Raw genomic sequence first — 21804 nt, 5'->3', positions numbered from 1 at the left:
AAATATGGAAACTTTGTTACTTGCATCAAGATCCAAAAACATGCTTCTGGAACTGTGGTTTGAGCTCCGAAAAACATATTTGGTACATATTTGTGTGACAATGGAGGCCCTGCTTCTTGTTTTAACTATTAACAGAAAAGGAAATGTATAAAGCAACTTGACATTGCATGATTCAAATAACATTGGTTGTCATTGAAATGACTTTACCACAGTGTAAGTTTCATATTTAAGTGCTAATTTACCTTGTAATTTTAGGTTGTATTCATTAAGAAACATTTTCATATCACCTCCTTTTCTGCAACAGAAGGTCATTTATGATATCATCCATTATTCCTTACCATAATTAATTATGGGATATATCATTCACCAAAAAATCTAACCTTAACCCTCAAAAACATCAGAAAAAATTTTTTTACCGCTGCTTAGTTATTATCTACTGCTGTTCAAGAAATAGGATATTCAGACTCTATTCTGACAAATTCTTACAGAACTGACAATGGTTAAACCTACAAAGTAAATGAAGCTCATCATTAGCACTGTTTAATTACACATGATGGATTTAAATATTTTTCACAAAGTACCTGCTGGTGAATATAAAATAATGATTATCCACAGGCTTAAAAAAAACTATATATTTTCTCAAGCTCTGTAAGTTGGTTTAATTTTTTTTCTGTTCAAAAACAAATATTTTACCACCATCATTTGGAACACATCTTAGAAGATTCCCCTTCAGCTTATGCTGAACCTCACTTGCTTCAATCAAACACAATTTAATTTACTTACTATCAGCAAATAGCTTTCCTTGTTTTGGGAAAAATGAGCCTCTCAAAAATCTACTTTTTGTAGGATTATTTTCACTTTTTACTTTTATGAATTAAATATTTTCCTGTGATGAAATATTCCATTGAAAAAAGTTTTTAAGACCAATGTTTTCCTGTGAGTTGTGAGGGGTGTTTAAATCCAGTAATGCCTACGTATATTGTATAGGTCTTTTACCTCCTTTGTGAAGTTTACTCCTAGGTATTTAATTATTTTTAATGCAGTTATAAATGGGAATATTTTCTTGATTTCCTCCTATTCTAGTTCATTGTCTACATATAGGAAAGCAACTGACTTTTGTATATTGATTTTGTAACCTGCTACTTGACTGACCTGATTGCTTCAATTAATTTTAGTGGTTTTTAAGGTTTTCTACCTGTACTGTAGAAAACCTTTATATCCTTTTCTTTCCTGACTGGTCTAGCTAGGATTTCAATACTACATTAAATAGCAGTGCTGAAAGTGACTATCCTTATCTTATACCAGATCTTACTGAAAAAGCTTTCAGATTTTCATGATTAAGAATGATGTTAGCTATGGGTTGGTCATATATAGCCTTTCTTATCTTGAGATATGTTCCATCTATCATCAGTTTTTTGAGGATAGTTATCATAAATGAATGTTGATTCTTATCAAATGTTTTCTTAGCACATATTGAAATGATTATATGATTTTTATATTTATTTTTGTTGATGTGGTGAATTTTGTTGATTGTTTTTCAGATGTTGAACCATCCTTTTGTCCCTGGAATAAATCCCATTTGGTCATGGTATATAATCTTAATGCATTGTTGAATTTAGTTTGCTAAGATTTTGTTGAGGATTTTGTATCTATGTTCATCAGGGAAATTGGTCTGCAGTTTTCTTTTTTTGTGGTGTTTGTGTCTGGTTTTAGTATCATAGTAATTATGGCCTCACAAATTGTGTTTTGAAGTATTCCTTCTTTCTCAATTTTTACAAGACTTTGAGAGGGATAGGTATTAACTCATCTTTGAAGGTTTAGTTGAATTTACTAGTGAAACCATTTGGTCCTGGACTTTTGTGGTTTTGGAGATTTTTGATTACTTTTTCAATTTATTTGCTTGTAACTGTTCTGTTCAGATTTTATATTTCTTTCTGTTGGTCTCAGGTGGTTGTATATTCCTAAGAATTTGTCTATCTCTCCTAGGTTATTCACTTTGCTAGCATACAAACCTCTAGCTAGGTTCACAAAGGAAAAAAAAGAAAAGAAAACTCAAATAAGTAGAATCAGAAATGAAAGGAAAATTATAACAGATATCTCAAATTCAAAAGTTCTTAAGAGATTACTATAAACACTTTTATATATATTGTATTTTTTAAACATAACTGTAGTTTCATTCCATAATAAATTTCATAATAAAGTTATCCACATTCCTTGGCTGTGTAGTCTACTTTTCTCTTCTTCACTTGATGAGAATGCAATGTTAGTTTTCAAATAATAATAATAAATTTCATATTATAACATGGCACTTGAAACACAAAGTATAACTGCAAAGTGTGGTTTGTACTGCACAGAGGAGTACTGCAATGGAATAAGAGCAACATATACAGTCCATGCCTCAATCACTCTACTTTTACAGTTGAAAACTGACATAGATAATTTATAAACAAATGAGCATGGTTGATTCTGAAAAAGTTTATTCATGGACACTGACATTAGTATGTCATGTAATTTTTATGTGTCACAAAATATTATTCTCCTTTTAATTATTTCTTCAATCACTTAAACACCATTCACAATTGGAGGGCCACCAAAAACAGGCAGGGATCAGAATGGGTACAGTTGGCAAACCCCTTCTAGGTAGATAAATATTGAAGTTGATGTAAAAACTTTGATGAAGAGTTTCCTAAAGTGCTGCTCAAGTAGCACATGATTCTTTGTTTTATAACAGGAAGTGCTTATAGAGCCAAGAGTAAGAACAATAGCCTTCAAATTGCTCGTTTTGGACTGAGTTTTATTCTGCCATTTGGTACTTGGGCACGGTACTAAATGTATGTAAATTTGTTTCTTCTTCTACATAAATAGGGTACATAATTAGAGTTGTTAAGTCTAAACAAGACAAAGAGACTAGTATCATCATGACTACTTAGTATAGAAGAAGACCCGACCCTCCTACACAAAATGTGCTCTGCATCACCTGGCAGCTTGTTAAAATCAGAATAAGCGTTTTAATATGAACTTTGATTTATGTGCACATTGAAATCTGAGAAACACTGGTATAAAGTGATGCTAACTGGGCCTCCCCTGTTGGTGCAGCAGTTGAGCACTAGGCTGCGAAGCTGCCCGCAGCCTCTGCAGCACCTGTTCGATCCCTGGCTGTCGGCAAGGGTCCCACATGGCCCAACAGATATCTCCTGCAGCGCCCGCTGCTTCCCTCAGCAGTGTATTTCGTCAGTCTGCCTGTTCTGTTCCCCACTCTGGCTCTGGTGAATTCTCTCACCCTCCCGCGCTTCTGACTGTACCCAATGCTTGTATAAATAAATAAATAAATCTTTTTAAAAAATTTAAAAAAAAAGTGATGCTAACCAATGCAATTACACAAAAAAAAGAAATTGAAGATACACATCTTGGAAAGGAAATGGTAACCCCGTCCTTATTAATGTATTGATTGATATAATTAATATGATGATCATCTATAATTCAAGGTGAGATTAAAGGGGAATCAACTAAAAACGTATTATGACTGATAAAATGGTAAATAACAAAAAAGAAAGCTGAATATAGGAAATATAAAATATATTTTGATACTCATAATATAAAAACACATATATAATTCAGTAGTTTTACATACATTGGTAATGACCAACTGCAAAATATTATATTAAAAAAACCTCTAGCCACAAAAATTACAAAAATGTTAAAATTACCTAAGAACAAGCCTACCAGGAATTGTACATGAGTGAATGGAGAAAATTCTGAAACTTTACAGAGCAACCTAAAAGACAACCTGGATAAATTGGGAATATACCATATTCATTTATAAGATTCAATATAATAAATATGTCAATCTGTAAATCTATCATTAATCTATTGATCAGTTAATCTATAAAGTCAAAGCAGCTTTCTCAAGGCACTTGGCAAGTTGATTCAGAAATTCATCTAAAATTTTAAATGGTTGTGGGCCTCCCTGGTGGCACAGGGGTTAAAGACACAGCTCTATCAAGCTCTCTCCAGCCACTGCAGCATGAGTTCGATCCCTGGCCAGGGAGATGACCCACATGGCACAGCAGACCTCTCTTGTCTCGCCAGCTGCTCCCCTCAGCAGTATATTTCAGTAGATATGCCTGTTCTGCTCCCCACTCTGTCTCGGTGAATCCTCTCATACCCCCGCACCTCTGGCCTACACCCCAGCTCTTGTATGCATAAATATATAAATCTTTAAAAAAATAAATAATAAAAGATTAAATGTTTAAAATTTGCCAAGAAATTGGGGGGGAGGGGTTTAATGCAGGTTATTTGTTCTGCCAGATATCAAGATTATACCTAAAAGCTATAGAAATAAAAATGATATGGCATTTTTTAGTAATGGTCAAATTCATCAGTAGATCAAAGTGGAGTCTAGAAATAAAAAATGTTTAACAATTTAGTTGTTGAAAGAAGCATTCAAGTCAATGGAGAATGAGTGAATTATTTAAATAAATGTAATAAAGACAACTTACTGTCCATTTAAAAGGAAGTCAGTTTCCCCTACTTCATATCATATGAGAATAAATTAAAAATGAATTAAAGAGTTGATCATAAATAAAGGTATAAAAGCACTAGAAGAAAATATAGAATCCTTTTTATAATCTTCAATTGGGAAGGCCTTTCCTTAAAAAGACACAAGATCTGGACTTTCCCGGTGGCACAGTGGGTTGAGTGACGCTCTGTAAAGCTGTCCACAGCCTCTGCAGTGCCGGTTCTATCCTGGCCTGCCGGCAAGAATCCCACATGGCGTGGCAGACCTCTTCTGTCGCGCTCGCTACTCCCCTCACCAGTGTATTTCTGTCATCTGCCTGTTCTGTTCCCTGCTCTGCCTCTGGTGAGTCCTCTCACACTTCCATGCCTGTATCCCTGCTTTTGTATAAAAATAAATAAATCTTTAAAAAAAAAAGAACACAAGATCTAAAACTAAAAACAGAAAAATAATTAAATGATTTGACTATATAAAATTCAAAGTTCCTGTCACTTAACAAGCTACTGGTTGAATATATTTATAATAAATAATAAGCATAGTTAGATTTAGAATATAGGAGCAAAAAAAAATAACATAGGAAAAATAAACCAAAAATTACTCTAAATTGGGCAAAATTCGTAATATGGTCAATAAACATGAAAAGATTATCAACCTCTTTGGCTGTTGCAGTCTTCTACTGCAGGAAACAAAGTGCCCCCAAAAATGACAAACAGCCAGTGTATTATGGAAAGAAATGTGAACAAGTTTCTGCTCCTTAGTGGCTGGATCTTAGCTGACAAGATTCAAAATCTGGGTGATCACTGGACAGCTGGGAACTGATATCTTCCAGTGGCATCTTCACTCAATATATGTGTACTAACACTGGTATAGTCTGGAGCTGTCATCAAGAAATTTATATAACTTCTCAGATGACCTGGGATTCTTCATATCAGGGTGGCTGGGTTCCAACACTGAGTGTCCCAAGGGAACCAGGCATGGATTGTCATCTTTTAAGACCTGGCTTTGCCATAAGCCCTCTCGGGATAGAGACCCAGCCTCTTGATCAAAGGAATCCAAGAAGGGGATATAGAATGTGGGATATTGTTGCCACCATTTAGGGAAAATCTAACTGCCATAGTGATTATCAGGAGAATACAAATGAAATAACTCAAGACCATCTATTATACATTAGGTGGATTGTTCTTTTCATTCATTCTATAGGAGAAAGGGTAGAAGATGGAATAAAAAGGAAGATAAGTAAAACAAAAACATTGTATTAAATTTTAGCACTGTTTATCCTAGTTTAAAACATCCTTGGTCTGAGAATTTCCTTTTGCTCAGATGTTATTACAAGCTGCCCATTTTATTCAAATGTGAAAAATATACTATTTTTACACTCTGATTAAATAGCAATGTATTTTACATTTAAATAAAAGCAAGGAAATTCCCCATCCTTAATTTAACTCATTTGTCAACATTTGCGCATATGCTCTATTCTACTAAACATAAAATTGCACCTTTCCTCCCCAGTCATTTATAGCTGTCTTCTACTGGGAGTTAAATAAGTTTAGCCATGAATAACAAAAGTTTCTGTGTGCAAGCACATGTGTTTGTGATTGTGAGTGGGGAGGGGGGTAGGGGGAGAGAGACAGATACATGGAGAATATACCATGTACCTTATCTTGTATTTGAGCTTTTTAATGAATATTTTTTAATTATAGGCATGAAAGTAAGAAGCTCAAGTATAGGGTTGTCTTTTCTGATTTTAATAAATCATATAAATATTTTTGTTCCAAGAGAATTTACCGTGTTTGTGTGTATAAAGCCCAAAAATCCTGGGTCTAGCATGGAACAATGAAGAGTACATGCTTTTTCCAGCCATGCAGAATAATAGTTGGAACTGTTTTCCCGACAACATCATCTTTTTTGACATTTGCAAGAGAATAATAGATTACCGTTCTGCAATTACTAATAAAATACAAACAGCCAGTTAGCAAATTAAAAAGTTAAATTTCTCAGTGACATGAATTCATCTATATTGCATATAAGAAATAAATATTTTATTTGCTGCATCATCCCATTCAATGTCTCAATATGCATTTATTTGAAATAGAGGTGAATTAGTTTTCTATAGGCTGCCTAGTCTGATTTTCTCCTTTTGCACAGTGCCTCTGAGAGCAAGCTAGCATAGAGAAAAGAGAGCAAGCTAGCATAGAGAAATTGTTACCAAGTGAGAAACCAAAGCTTAAATCACTTCCCATTCCAAAAAGCTCTCAATGTATAAACTCTGTTGGTATCTGATTGTTTGAAATTAGCAAGGTATATTCCCATAGAAACAATGTTTTAGTCTGTTATCACATATTTATCTTTAATAAAATAGAAATACTATCCATTTGCTGAAATAAAATAAATAACAATACAATTGTTCTATTTATATTGGATGCCGGCTACTGAGGAAAAGCCAAAGGAGGAGGTAAATTAATTATTTTGTAAGATTCTGAAGGAAACTTCAGGTTACTCTTAAAAAGTTGTGATTTTTTTATTTCATAGCAAAATATGTGTCTTTCTTTGTGCCTGCCTCACTAAACTATTGAAATTATTAAAACTATTTCCAATTTATTTGATGGGGGGTGGATAAGGAGTTATTTTGCTCTGTTGTTGTGATAGTAATCTTTGTCTTGTTCATAAATACAGTAACAGGAGAAAAGGGAAAGAAGCAATTGCTGAGCTAAGAGGTCCTGTGACCACAAGGGAGGGAACTTAGAAGAAAGGGAAGAAGGGAGTGAGAGAGGGAGATGGAGAGGAAACTGGAAATTTAACAGGATGGACACACACACACACACACACACACACACACACACACACTCTCAAATGGAGATTGACTGTAATCAGTGAGTTGTATCTGACAAGACTTGGGGAAGGAGGAGGGAAAGAGGGAGAGGTGATTTAGGATTGTAGTAGAGAAAATAGGTAGCAAGAATAAGTCATCAGGTATTCATCTGACCAGAACAGTCCTGTTTGCCACCAAAGCTGGGACTGTGGGCCAGCATGGGAAGAATGGAAACTTGTCAAGACAATCTATAGTTGAATTCTCATTTACCCAGCTTTTCCATATCCTACAGTGAAACCAGTTGAGTCTGAAATGATTTCCTCCAGTAATCCAATAGTCTAAATTTGCTTATAATCAATAAGACTAGCTCTATTTTAATGCCCCTAAATAGACAGAGGTGTGGAGAAAGATTTAATCTTTTTAATTTGCTCTTTAAATAATGCAATGACAAGATTCCATTTGTCATCTCATCATAAAAATCACGCCCTAGCAGATGTACACATTTACCTGCAAACAAAGAGTAAACAGGTGTGTGTGGTGGGTGTGTTAGGGTAGGAAAGCAAAGGAAGAATTTATGTTTCTGACTCTGCAAATAGTAGAACCATGGGTGTGGAATATGTCATAAGAAGGAAGAAAACAACACACCGTACTCCAGGCTGTAGAGGTGTTTTGTTCATTGCATTAGAGTTGAAGTGTAGATTAACTCTGACTCATAGCAGATATCCAGTAAGAGCAGATATCTGGTAAAAGGTGTTTTAAGTGTAAACTTTTTGATAAAATGGTATTTAACTGAAGATATAGATCAGGAACAAACACCTTAAGGCTATAAAATTGAATTTAAAAATCATGTCTTTCTTTCTGGACATAAACTAGCACAAAGTATTTTCTTTTCCTTGCTTCCACTTCTGAATCTACTCTCAACAATTGTACTTTCCTACACCAGTTAAGGTTGTCTTGCTCATCCTTTTCTTTGCAACAGCCACAACAACAGTAACAATAATAATGTTATAATTTTGTTTACTTCTATTTTTTGCCAAGTGTTTTATATGTACAATAAAACCTTTTATGTTTAGAATATAAAATTTTTTAATCTTCATGACAACCCTTTAAACTAGGTTGGACCTCAGCTTAACAGATGAGGAAACTAAAGCTCAGTGAGGCGAAATATGTGCATTACATTATACTGACTACATTTATGTATACACATACACAAAGTTTTTTGCTGAGGTTCAGAAATGAAAGTATCAGTTGAGGATAACCTCTGCCATCAAATCTTTCAGGTTAAACACTTGTAGTGATGTAAAATGTGAGATAAGAAATAGGAGGAAATTATTGAAAGTTAGCCTTAAAAATGTCATTCAATACCTTGAATAAAATGAAAGCAAAATAAAGATAACAGAAAAACGAATATTTTAGTTACTAATGTACAAACCTATATACTAATAAAAACAACTTAAAAGCATTGCAAATAAAGTGAAAAGTAATATGAAGATCAAGTGTAATTGTGTTTTTCATCAAGTTGAGATTTTTGTTGGTAATGGGAGATACTGATTTTAAAATAAAATGCTGTAGGCTTTCACTAAATGAAGTCTGGTCCTGCTTGTAATTTTTTTCTCTGAAGTCCAGTTTATTTGCTTTGGCTTTAACTAAGCATTGTGGGGAACTGTTATTATGTAAACAGAAAAGAAGCTAACGGATTTGCAAAGTACAAGATGAACATATTTCTGAATGTCCTAGAACTTACACCACCAGATTCTGACATTTTGCCTCAGTACTGCAGATTCCAGGTCCTTGCAAACACTATTTTCTGGTTTTTAAAACTATAAAAGTTTTGAATTGGAATATTAATTCTCCAAGTCATTGCCTCAGTATCAAATAACTATCCATAAAGATATATATCTGTATAAAAATATGATGTGACATGTAATAAAGTTTTTATTATTATGAATTTTAGAATGACTATATTGCTCATGAATGGAGTGGCCATAAAGTAATTAAATGGATGGGCTGGGTAGAATGGCAGTAAAATATGTATGAGGTTCTGTGACATTTTGTATAATAGCACATGCTATTCTTTATTTTCATCTTCTTTTTCATCCAAAACTCAGCACTTTTCCTACAAAAGAATGATGGCCTAATAGTCTAGGAAGTTTAGAATGCATGGAAATAAAGCAAACATTTTCCAACCTTATTAACTTGGTTTCCAGAATTACTGTATATGTTCAGCAAAGAAAACTGGAAAGAAAGCCAACTACATTTCTATTTTGAAATCCAAAAAGTTTCCCAAGGATAAAATTGACAATAACCAGGGCAAAATAATTTTATGTGTCAGCCCAAAATCTATCCTAGACTCTGCTAAATGTTTTGTTAAGACATATTTATAGTGACTGGCATATTGCTGGATGCAGAGTAGACCTACAGTAAGTGATGCTTGGGTTAAATTATCCTACATTCCTTAAGAGAACAGATCCTACATTAAAAAATGTTTATTTTTCCAATCCTGTCATTAGAACTAGTTGCTCTCGAAGCAACTGACTCTCCTTTTAGTTTCACAGGACCTCCATCTAGACAAAGAAGAGAGTAGGCAGTGAGTTTGTAGAGCAACAGAGATTTCACATGATTGGGAACAAGTCAAAAGACTTTATGAAAAGTCAGCTACCAACCTATCAAATAGTAAAATGTTCTTTTGCAAAGGCCCCTGGGACAGAGTGACAAGATGCTAGCAGTAATAACCAGAAAGAACAGTCCTTTTTCCTTGATAGATTATTTTTTTACGAGTTTAGAGATGGAGAGACAGTGGGGATTAGGAATCTAGATTGCAGGGGAGAAGGGAGGAGACCTGACCACAAATGTTGGTAGCAACCTGACAGTTTGGGCTTTCACAGGACTCAGAAGACATTTTAGCATGAAGTCTGCTCCAGGTATAGCAGGACTACCTGTTTAATCACAGAAAGCTAAGAACTTGCTCCTAAAATAGTGCCTTGTTTATATTAATACCTGCTGGAAACAAAATAAAAAATCACGATCAATGGACTATTTATTATATTTTAGAAACTTCCAGTGCATTTATGTTTCTTCCCTTTTTAATGCCGCCTAATGTATTGATTGTTAGGGTCTCACAAAGTATGGGAAACATTAGGATAAACTTCTCTTACTAGGTATAAATTTAATTGTCCTGACATGCTTATGCCTTTTAATGTGTTCTGATGATTCCCCAAAAACACTGTGCAGAGTCACTAGATGAAATCTACTTGTTTCAAGTTTGTATTCAGGTAGTCATTAGCATTCGTACTAAGAATGGGAGTGTAAAGTCAGCTAAATCCTAAATGTTTATCAAAATACTTTTATCAAGTGAGCATAAACGATACAGGGAAATCCATTTATTGGCACCTTTTATTTTTACACAATCCTGGGATAGGATAAGGATTAGGAAAATGTGATGGCATACTAGAATAATGATGAAAGACAAATCTTAAAATGTTTAGCATTCTAAATTAGCTAGCTAAAGAATTTCTTAATATATGATAATTTTTCAAAAGATGTGTGAAATGCTTTTGGCTTCTTTAATCTTCCTTGCTCTTCAAAGAAAAACTTTATTTTTTTTATCCTTTGCTCTGAAAGGTGGAGTGTATCTGCTATACTTTACTAGCCAAAGAGATGTCTTTGAGCTTAGTAATATCCTGATACACTTGACTATTAGGATGTTGCCTCTAAAGATTTATAATTTTTTTTTCTAAAGCATGATATATGCATAGATGCTTCTAAGGGGTTTTTAAGTAAGGAACTATGATGCTGGGTTTTTTCAATAGTGTCCTGGACATTATAGTAAGTATTATCTCGTTTAATTGTCTTAACAAATCCTTTAAGGCAGGCACTAATAAGATTCTCATTTTACAAGAAAACAGATGCTTAGATGGATTAAGCAATTTAACCAAGATCACAAAGATAAATGTCAGAACCAGAATTCAAACCCAATTTTTTCCTGACTCCAGAGATGCATCTTAGGATGAAAGAAATATTTCCCCAGGGAAATCCCACATAGCTGTAACTACTGAGGTCTGTCACCAATAAACTCTAGATTTATTACTTGCCAAAATTATTTTTGAAACTCTCCTTCCAGGTTTAATGACTTCTATACCTATAGTGTCCAAGTGAACATTCAATTTATTCCAGGTGCAGTGAAACAAGACTGATTCTGTGATGCTTTTACAAGAAAGGAATGACCATGAATGGAAAAAGTTCAAACCTCTCTACTGGCTAGATAGAACTATTTATGGAAAATGGGTCTTTCAGCACTATTTCTTACAACCACTTTGAATACAGAACAACCAGCTATTGTGGCTAAAATTCTCTTTGCTTCATGTACCCACAGAACTAGATGGTCTATGTTAGAAGTTGAATTGGTACATAAAATTTCTTGACACTGTTGGAATTCAACATAAAATATAAAAATAATGGCAAATAGGGCCTCTCTGGTGGCGCAGCGGTTGAGCACTGGGTTGGAAGCTGCCCGCAGCCTCTGCAGCACCAGTTCGATCTCCAGCCGCTGGGCGAGGGTCCCACATGGCGCGCAGACCTCTCCTGCTGCCCGCTGCTCCCCTCAGCAGTGTACTTCAGTCTGCCTGCTCTGCTCCCCACTCTGGCTCTGGTGAATTCTCTCACCCTCCCACACTTCTGACTGTACCCAGTGCTTGTATAAATAAATAAATAAATCTTTTAAAAAAAATGGCAAATAAATTAAGAGAAGTCAGTCTTTCTTGATTCAGAATTTAAATAATTATAGTTGACTTCCTAACTTCATTTATTCTTGAGCTGAAATACTTTACATTTGGAGGCAAATCAGGAAATTAACAAACCTCTGTAATTGACTATAAAGAACAAAACTCGTGGAGGTTAAGACTTTGAGCACCAATCAACCATCCTGTGAGCAGCATTTACCATTAACTACAATATTCATAATGAATGCCAAGTAAATGCTAAAATATCTTTGTTTTACTATCGACATCGAAATATTTGTTGTCCTGCCAAGTCAGTTGTAGATGAAGAGAAATGCATTTAAAAGCAGTACTATGATTACTTATGAAAACACAGACTTTCATATATCACAAAATATCCTCATTAGAAATATCTTAGCCCCAGTGATTTGCTTTTAAGAGACAGATCACTCTCTCCCCATAACAGTAGAATGTATCACATTTTGCTTCAGAGTGCTTTCCTTCAGGAAACTAGAAGAAAATATAGTTTCTCTTTCAGTCAGGATCCCAGCAAGAAATAGTTGGATATTCAAAAGGATTTTAACTGATTTAATGAAAGGACATTCACAGAACAGTAGTCCATGTTAAGGCAACAACAAAGGATGGTGGTGCTGAGGGATAGTGACAGTGGGAAGTCGTTACTACCCCTATGGCAGTAGTTAAAGGAATATAGATAAATAGCAAAATGAGATCTATTTTTCCTATTGAATTATCAAGAAAAGTAACAATATGGGCAAGGATACGGTGAAATGGATCATTCATACATGGTAGTGGACATATAAATTAGTGTAATGTTTCTGAAAATAAATTTAACAGTAATTCTACTTCCCATATTCTGTCTTATAGAAAAATTAGAAACATAAGTAAAGATCTGTGCACAACTTTAATTATAATAGATCAAAAAAAGCAAAACACATGTCTAACATTAATAAAATGATTAAGCAAATTGCACATCCACTCCATGGAGGTGTTAAAAATTATGTTTACAGTGAGGTTTTTACATCATATAGTAAGCAAAAGGACGGTATAGAAAATTGCATGTATAATATAGTGCATGTACTTACAATTGTATGTATAATATACACAAATGGCCATGTTTAAAGGAAAAATGTCAAAATGCTAATAGTTGCTGTTTCTCTAGATAATGAGGTGATTATTTTCCCTTTTGCCTATTTATGTCTTTGTGTACTTCCCAAATAGTCTAAAATAAGATGCATTCTTTAATATTTATAGAATGCCACATTGCACCAGGCATTGCTTTGGAACCTAGAAACACAAAGTTCATAAGGCACGTTTTTGCCTACCATTTTTAAAAGCTAATACCTGCACCCCTATGTTTATAGCAGCACTGTTTACGATAGCTAAGCTTTGGAAACAACCCAAATGCCCAAAAATAGATGACTGGATCAAGAAGATGTGGTACATATATACCATGGAATATTATTCAGCATTCAAAAAAGATAAACACATGCAATTTGCAGCAACATGGATGGCACTGGAAGGGATCATGCTCAGCGAAATAAGCCAAAAAGAAAAAGAAAAATACCGGATGGTCTCACTCATAGCAGGAATCTAGAAAACTTAAATAAGGGACCAGGAAAATGAATAACTATAAGAAAGTGAAAATCAAAATCAACAAAAAACTATGAACCAGAGACACTTTTAGGGGGGCGGGGGGGGAGGGGAGGGATTGGGGTCAGAATGGGGGGGCTGCAATTGTATGGGGAATATAAAAATAAAATTTATTATTTAAAAAAAAAAAACAAAAATAAATAGCCGACCTGTTAAAAATTAAAAAAAATAAATAAATAAAAGCTAATGTCTTGTTTTTATATTTTTAAACCTAAAAACTGTAGAACAATAAATGTTTATTTAACTAGAGTGGGTGAGGAAAAGTTGTACCCCATGTAGTCCTCATTTTATCTCTTCCCTTCACACTGTCTTTCCAAGCCACCAGGAATCCTAAATCCTTTATATTCAAAATATATCCAAAACCCTATGGAAGATAAATCAATAAAGCTTTTGGTAAAATAAATAAGAAAATATCTTTCCCTATTGGCTTTGGAGTAGGTGAAGAGTTCTTAAATAAGACACACATATGCTGACACTAAATGAAAAAAAACGATAAATTATACTAAATTAAAATTAAATCTGTTCCTCAAATCACATGATTAAGAGACCACTAAGAAAGTTTTTCCTATTCACATGTAAGACTCATGTCCAGAATATTTAAAGAATCCTTAATAGCATTAAGAGAAAGACAGGCAGTTCTAAAGAAAAGTAGCAAAGATTTGAACAGGCAATCACAAAAGGATAGCCAAGTAAACAAAGGAAGGTTTTTAAATAGTATTTATCATGGAATTCAAGTTAAAACTACAATGTGGTATCACTGTATCCCAAATTAAAAAGGCAGATTGTAGTAAATGTGGACAAAACTGTGGAGGCACTGAACTTTCATATACCCCTGATGGCAGTGCAAATTACAACAATCACTTCAGAAAACCATTTGGTAATATATACTAAAGCTGAATATCTGGGAACCCCAGGAATTCCAGTACCAGAAATAGACCCAAGAGAAGCACGCACTCGATGTATGTGTGGAAGGTAGAGCTTTCCAAACCTTACACCCTGAGCTGGAGCTGATGAGAAAAAAAGGGTGCAGCTGGGGCTTTTGGTAGTTAAGCTGCTGGGATTTTGATAATGGAATGGCTGGTAAGGAGGGGTGTCTCTGGATTCTTCCAGCTTGCCACAGGCTTGGTCTCTGCTCAGTGGATGCTATCTAGGGTAGGACAGACGGCATCTGGCCATCTGCCAGTCAGTCAATTCTCCCTCTCTCACTCTCTTGCTCTCTCACTCTCTCTCACTATGTAAATAAATGGTATAGTTGTTTTTGTTTTTGTTTTTTTTGTCACATGGGCTTGCTTTTGGGTCATGTTCTGTGTTCTCAAGCATCCACATAAGGACCCATCAACTGGGTTAACCCCTAGGCTTGCTCCATTTCAGCTATAATATAGCTAATGAAATGAAATGTATATAAATGTATATTTATACTTACAGAGAGAAAGAGAGAGAGAGAGATTGAGAGAGAGAGAGAGAAGGGGCGGGAAGGGGAGGAGGGGAGAGGAGAGGAGATTTCTATTTTCCATTAAAAACAAACCACTTCTGACCTCCTCTTCTGTTATCTTCAATCCAAAACAACTGCAGTAGCAGCAGTATTGCCCCAGCTCCCCTATTACATCCCTACAGGCTTTACCTGTAGCAAGAAGGAAAATATTTAAGACAGAACCTAGGTGATATCTGTCCTTGGCTCATAACCAGTAGTAGCTTCCCATGTCAATCAGAGCAACATCTTCACAGGAGACATATATGCTTGGCAGCTTATATAAGGTAAGCTTACTACCTACAACTGTCACTTTATCCTTTATCCTGATTTATTTTTCTTTGTATTTCTCATCACTAACTGACATACCATTCACTCGGTTATTTGGTTTTTTATTTATAATTGATCTCTTCACCACCACTTGTAACCTACATTACAACAAGGACTTTGTCTTTATGCTTTCTATCCCTGACATCTAGAATGGTGCCTGGTATATAATAGGTGATGAATGAGCCAATGTGATCATACCCTTCTTTTATAGGATAGGAAACGATGAGAATGAAATTGCAATAGGAAACAAAAAAAAAAGAAATTATTTACAAGATGTTATTTAGGAGTACAGCCTAGGTCTCTTTCTATTCTCCTCTTCTCTCTTTCTCCTTCTCCTTCCCTTTCCCATACTCACACATGTACACACAAGAAGAAAGAAATAGAACAAGTCTCTTAATGGAGGAAAGTATAATGTAAGCTACACTGTTCGATGCAATTTATAACCACTTCACTAGCATGATAATCACACAAATGCATTCTATATGATGTGTGTGTATGTGTAAGTGTGTGTGTAATGATAGAGACTTTGTAAACCTAGGGATTAAATGAGGATGGTATCCTGGTAAAGATGCACTACATTGGAATTAGGCATTTTACATGAACTTTGCTTTGTAAGCTCGTATGACCTCTTGAATACATGATAATAAAGAAACTTTTTAAGCCTTCTTGCCAAAATGTGGAATCTAGGACTGCTCCCTTCAACATATTGCATAAGAAAAAAATTTCAAACAAAATTAGACCGTGTTGTTAGGTCCTGTCTACATTGCAGTAATCAAAAACTTTTCAGGCCCTAAAGGTGAATTTTTTGTAAGTGAGTTATCCAGAACATAAGATTGTTTCGATCAGAAGTCTCACTTCCCTGTTCTCAGAATGAATCATAGAACCCTCAGAGCAGAAAAGTGTATTTAAGGTTAATGCCTGTTTTTTTTTTTTTTTTTAAGATTTATTTATTTATGCATGCAAGAACTGGGGTACAGAGGTGCGGGGTAGGGGGGCATGAGAGGATTCACCAGAGATAGATTGGGGTACAGAACATGCAGAGTGACTGAAATAGACTGCTGAGGGGAGCAGTGGGTGAGACAGGAGAGGTCTGCTGTGACATATGGGTAGCTCCCTGGCGGGCCAGGATCGAACTTGTGCTACAGAGGCTGTGGATAGCTTCACAGTGCTGTGTTTAACCCCTTGCACCACTAGGGAGGCCCAATGCCTGTTTTTAATACAGATGTCAATTACCTTTTCAAAGGGCTACCCAATGGACTTGCCACCTGAATAGCTGGTCTAAAATCTAACTAAAAGTACATATGTGCCTATGGGGAGAAGGGAAGGTCATTTGGTTGTAAACCTACTTGACCCTTCAGTTTTTGTTTAGAAAGAGTTTTAGACCCTTTCACTTACTAAATAGCTGACTACATGGTTTTACTGGTTTGTTTTTTAACTGAAAAAAAAAAAAAAAAGGTAAAAATAATGGTAAAAACCCACATACACAATACGTGCTCAACTACTAGTATTAGTCTCCTACCCTCCTCCTCCTCAGAAAGCAGTTAAGCATAACATCAAGTCATAACTTTAAAAGCAGATTAAATAATAAAATGAAGCTTAAAGTACATTGAGTGTAACAAGGCCAGTGTCAGAAAATCATTCATTCATCAAGTAGTTAAATGTTTTAATAAGGCAGAAAATAATGGTTAAAAGGAATGATGACTTTTACTTCAATACCAAAATTAATTTTGAAGTTCAGACTTACAGATCAGGAAGGAAAGTGTGGAGTAATGAGGATTATGTGTGTAACTACAAGGTTGGAATACTTTCTTCATGACCGTATCATATGGAAGCTGTATAATCTAGAGCAAGTAATTTAACCTCTCATAATCTCAACTTCCCAGAAATGCAAAATGAGGGTGATTAAAACATATTATATTGCTGGACCTTTCTAAAAAGTATTTGAAGTCTTAGATCTAAAAATGTTTTATATCAGAAATATGCTATGCTATGCTAATGTATAGAGTTTATTAGTGTGCTAATATTCTTGTCTTCACCTCCTAAAGCCACTTCTCTAAGTATTAACTAAAGTTACCCCCCATCCTTGAGATCTGCCTAGCCCTACTATTTTAGATTGGATATTATTACTAACTAAATAAGAATTTTTTAGAGTTCCATTTCTGAAATGCCTTGCCTAAATTGAACTTTGACCTTCTCTGAAACCCAAATTACTAATCCTGTACATATATGAACAAGCAGCATCCTGAGACCCTTAAGTGTAGGGGAGTGGAAGATACAGATTGAAAGGTAAAGAACTCTCTTCCTTCTCTAGCTCAGGCTGGAGATTGTCCTGTTTTCCTAATATTTTCCTGTCAATAATATAAAAAATAGAATATTTTCTATAATAGAAAAAGTGACTACTTAATGAACACTTACTATGTGCCAAACACTGTGTTATGCTTTATTTCATGGAATTCTCACAACAGAATAATCATTCTGAACTGTTATTGACAAGAAGATTATAGTCAGAGTAACTAAGTAATTTGACCAGTGTCACATCAAATAAGTGTCAGAGTCAGGATTTGAACCAAAGTCTTCCTAGTTCCTTTCCTTCTGTCGATTGATTATTTATTTCCTACATTTCAACATATTTTGTATGTCTGTTTGCTTTTCTGCCCCTTTCTACTTTTATCCTTGGTCTTCCCATTACAAGTAGTTTAGAGGCCAATAACAAAGATGATGAAGGTTGGTCCCTGTACTTAAGGAACTGTTATAATCCTTCAGAAAGATGACAGGTGAACAAATCACTCTATGACATGGAATGATTTAAGAGATCCATGAAACACGGAACATCAGTCTCCCCACCTATAACATGCAAATAATATTCTACTGTTTAAGGTTGTTGTTAGGATAGAGTGGAATGCTTTTGTCAAATGTTTGGCAAAGACCCTAAGATATAGTAAGTGCTCAGTATATGGAATCTTGTATCCAGGTAAACAACCAGGATACAAAGGTAGAAAAGCAACTTGGCGCCAGATTTTGAGAGTCCCAAATGCCACTCTAAAAGAGTTTGGACCTTCAGATTGATGAAAACGGTTGTTCTAAGGTCAATAATCATCCTGAAGAAAAAAAAAATTACAGTTAATGCTATTTAACATTACCTTTCAAACTTTGTTGTAAGTGAAATGGCGTTGATGGAACAGTTATAACTGGCTTAAAGATGTTTTGGATTTGAAGTTCTGAAAGGAAAGATGAGATTTTCAAGTTTGATGCCCTGTATTTTTTTTTCCCACAGTAATTAGTGAATGCCAAAGACAGCAACTGGAGTCTGTGACCTACTCTTCCCGCTACGCTCTGGGTCTCTTTTATGAAGCTGGCACCAAGATTGATGTCCCTTGGGCTGGGCAGTACATCACCAGTAATCCCTGCATACGCTTCATCTCCATTGATAATAAGAAACGCAATATAGGTCAGTACCTCCATTATTTCCCTTAAATACATTAACAATGATGAGTGTAGATCATGAAAAGGGCTGTTTAATTGAGTGTTGTCATTCTGAACGGAGCAAGCATTTCACTCTGAGCCACAAGGGATAAAATTTAATGTCACATTTGGCCAATAATAAAATACAAAGTGAAACCAACAAAGTTTCTCAAAAAAAATCATTAACCACATAGTGTGTATTACTGAGTTTATGAAAATGATTCAGGAGGTTTAAGATTTCAAAATGGCCCAGATTCTATTGCTTTGTTTCTATTGCTTTGTTTCTATTGCTTTGTTACTATTGCTTTGTTATCTACCCATATGCAAATGCACTTCTCATCATTTGTTTCTTGGTAGAGTTTGTTTTTGTTTGGTGGCTTTGTTTTTAACATTTGATAAGTGCTGCTCTTTCCACTTTCCAGGATAGAAATAAAAAGTGAATTTTACTGTGTAATGAAACCCTTCACTTGGATATAATTTTATTTAATTTTCATCTGAAAGACAACATTACAGGATTTTGTATTCTGTATAACTAAAATGACAGGTAAAATGTTTCCTAGAGCTTTACTAGATTGGGATAAAAATCCACTCCACTTTTTTTTTAATAGTTAAAAAAATTAGGGCCTCCCCAGTGGCGCAGCGGTTGAGTGCTGGGTTGCGAAGCTGCCCGCGGCCTCTGCAGCGCCAGTTCGATCCCCAGCTGCTCCCCGGCCACCGGAGGAGGGTCCCACATGGCGCGCAGACCTCTCCTGCCGCCCGCTGCTCCCCTCAGCAGTGTACTTCGGTCCTTCTGCCTGCTCTGCTCCCCACTCTGGCTCTGGTGAATTCTCTCACCCTCCCGCGCTTCTGACTGTACCCAGTGCATGTATAAACAAACAAAACAAACAAACAAACAAATAAATAAATAAATAAATAAAAACATGCCTCTATAAAAAAAAAATTAAAAAAAAAATAGTTAAAAAAATTAGATTTGAATTGCAAGATTAAGCATAAGCTGATTCAGTTCAGGCACAAAGGTGAAAGTATGTTCTTATTTGTAGGACTGTGGTGATCCTTGAGATACTGCTTTTTGTGGAATAAACTGTAATGATTGAACTCAGTTTTTGAAAGTGGTCATCATTTCAATTTGTAATAGCGTTTTATGGTGCAATGATGGGTTTTATCAACCCATTAGTTAGAAGCCTTGCTTGATAAAATCACCAACTAACATTTCTTGGCTTGCTAGAACTTTATAATGATGGAACTGGGCTGGGGCATGGTTTTATATCATAGCACATGATCTTAGAAAAATGTTTCCTTTATAACCTAAAACTCCCTAAGGATTGGACTGTTTATGTTAACATGATACCACATATATGTACAATCAGCAGCTCATGAAATACTTTGTAACAGCAGTGGACTAACAATTTTTAACTCTATAACTGCTTTGTACTGACAAAAGGAAAATAGCCCTTATCTTCCCAAGTCCTTTGCCATAAATTAGACATTATCCTTTGTGTATTGCTTCATAAGATCTGATATCTGTTAGGATATATTCAATGAACTGTATAATGGAAAAATAATTTAACTTGTTTAAACAGCATAAGGAAATTTGTAATATTATCTGCTGTAGGCTGAACTATATTCCCCAGTTCATATATGGAAGCCCTAACATCCAATATAATTATATTGGAAGATAGGACTTTTAAGAGGTAGCTAAGGTTAAATGAGGTCCTAAGAGTAGGACCTTATAAGATGAGGTAGAGAGAGAACTCTTTATCCTCATGCACATACCAAGGAAAAACCAAATAAGGAAAGCAAGATGGTGGGTCATTTGCAAACCAGGAGGAAAGACCTCACCAAATCTTCTGATACTCTGATCTTTGATGATCCAGCCTCTGGAACTGGGAGAAATAAGTTTCTGTTGTTTAAGCCACTCAATCTATGGTGTCTTGTTATGGCAGTCTGAGCTGACTAATACATAATCTAAGAGAAAAAGGTTGGAGAGATTTCAGGATTGGTTGATTTAGGAGTTCAAGCAATATCTTCAAGGATATTGGAGATATATATATATATATATATATATATATATATATATATATGATATATTTGTTCCTTTTCTCTCTTGATGTTGACATCCTGAAAGGTCTTGTTTCAATATGACAGTAGCTAGTAGAATCACATCTAGATCCAACAACATGCTTAGGAAGAGGAGGGACTATTATTATCTCTATCCCTGTCTAAAAAGCCAGGACATTTTTTCTGGAAACTCCTCAATAGATTTCATCTTGTATCTCAAAGGTCAAAATTGTGTTACTCACCAGGCTGAACCAGTCACTGGCAAAAGGGGTGGCACTACAATGAAAAGCCTAGACAGATCAAGATCTGCTCTTGGAACTGGTACTGAGATTTCATTTTAGTCATGTGAGGGATTTATACCTGGATAAAATAGTGTTTTGTTAGGAAGAAAGAAGGGAGTAGTGGATGCTGAATCGGCAACAAATAATGCCCATTATCTTCAAATAGAGTCACAGCTACTGAATGTGACTAAAGTTGAGATATAAAGAGAATTGTGTGTATTTAAAATTATCTTTGAAAAATTCCTTAAAACTGCATAACATTTTGTAGACCAACATAACTTTCAATAAATTTAGTATAACCGTTTCCCCAACATTATATATGTCCCATTTCTTTGGGTGAGGCCTGATGAAATGGTTGGCTTACATTTATAGAACAGAGAGATTTTTTCCTATGATGAAAAGCACATAGGAAAGAAAGAAATAGCAATCATGTTGCTGACAGATTAAAAACACTATACAAGTGCATTTAAGTGTGGGGTGGTGGGTAAATGCAT

General features: G+C 35.1%; 1 protein-coding gene across 2 annotated transcripts in view; it reads left to right on the top strand.

Moving 5' to 3' along the window:
* RNLS (renalase, FAD dependent amine oxidase) overlaps positions 1-21804 on the top strand; it is a 289771-nt gene that overhangs the window by 198745 nt on the left and 69222 nt on the right. For both annotated transcript variants that reach the window (XM_037496516.2, XM_037496518.2), the window contains exon 5: positions 18784-18957. In XM_037496516.2, the coding sequence (XP_037352413.2) occupies positions 18784-18957 (174 nt within the window). The remainder of the gene's footprint in view (positions 1-18783; positions 18958-21804) is intronic.

The sequence above is a fragment of the Talpa occidentalis genome, unplaced genomic scaffold, assembly GCF_014898055.3.
Source record: "Talpa occidentalis isolate TD23 unplaced genomic scaffold, MPIMG_talOcc4v2.1 talOcc4.8, whole genome shotgun sequence".
NCBI classification, from domain to species: Eukaryota; Metazoa; Chordata; class Mammalia; order Eulipotyphla; family Talpidae; genus Talpa; species Talpa occidentalis.
This window is presented reverse-complemented; position numbering and strand designations above follow the sequence as displayed.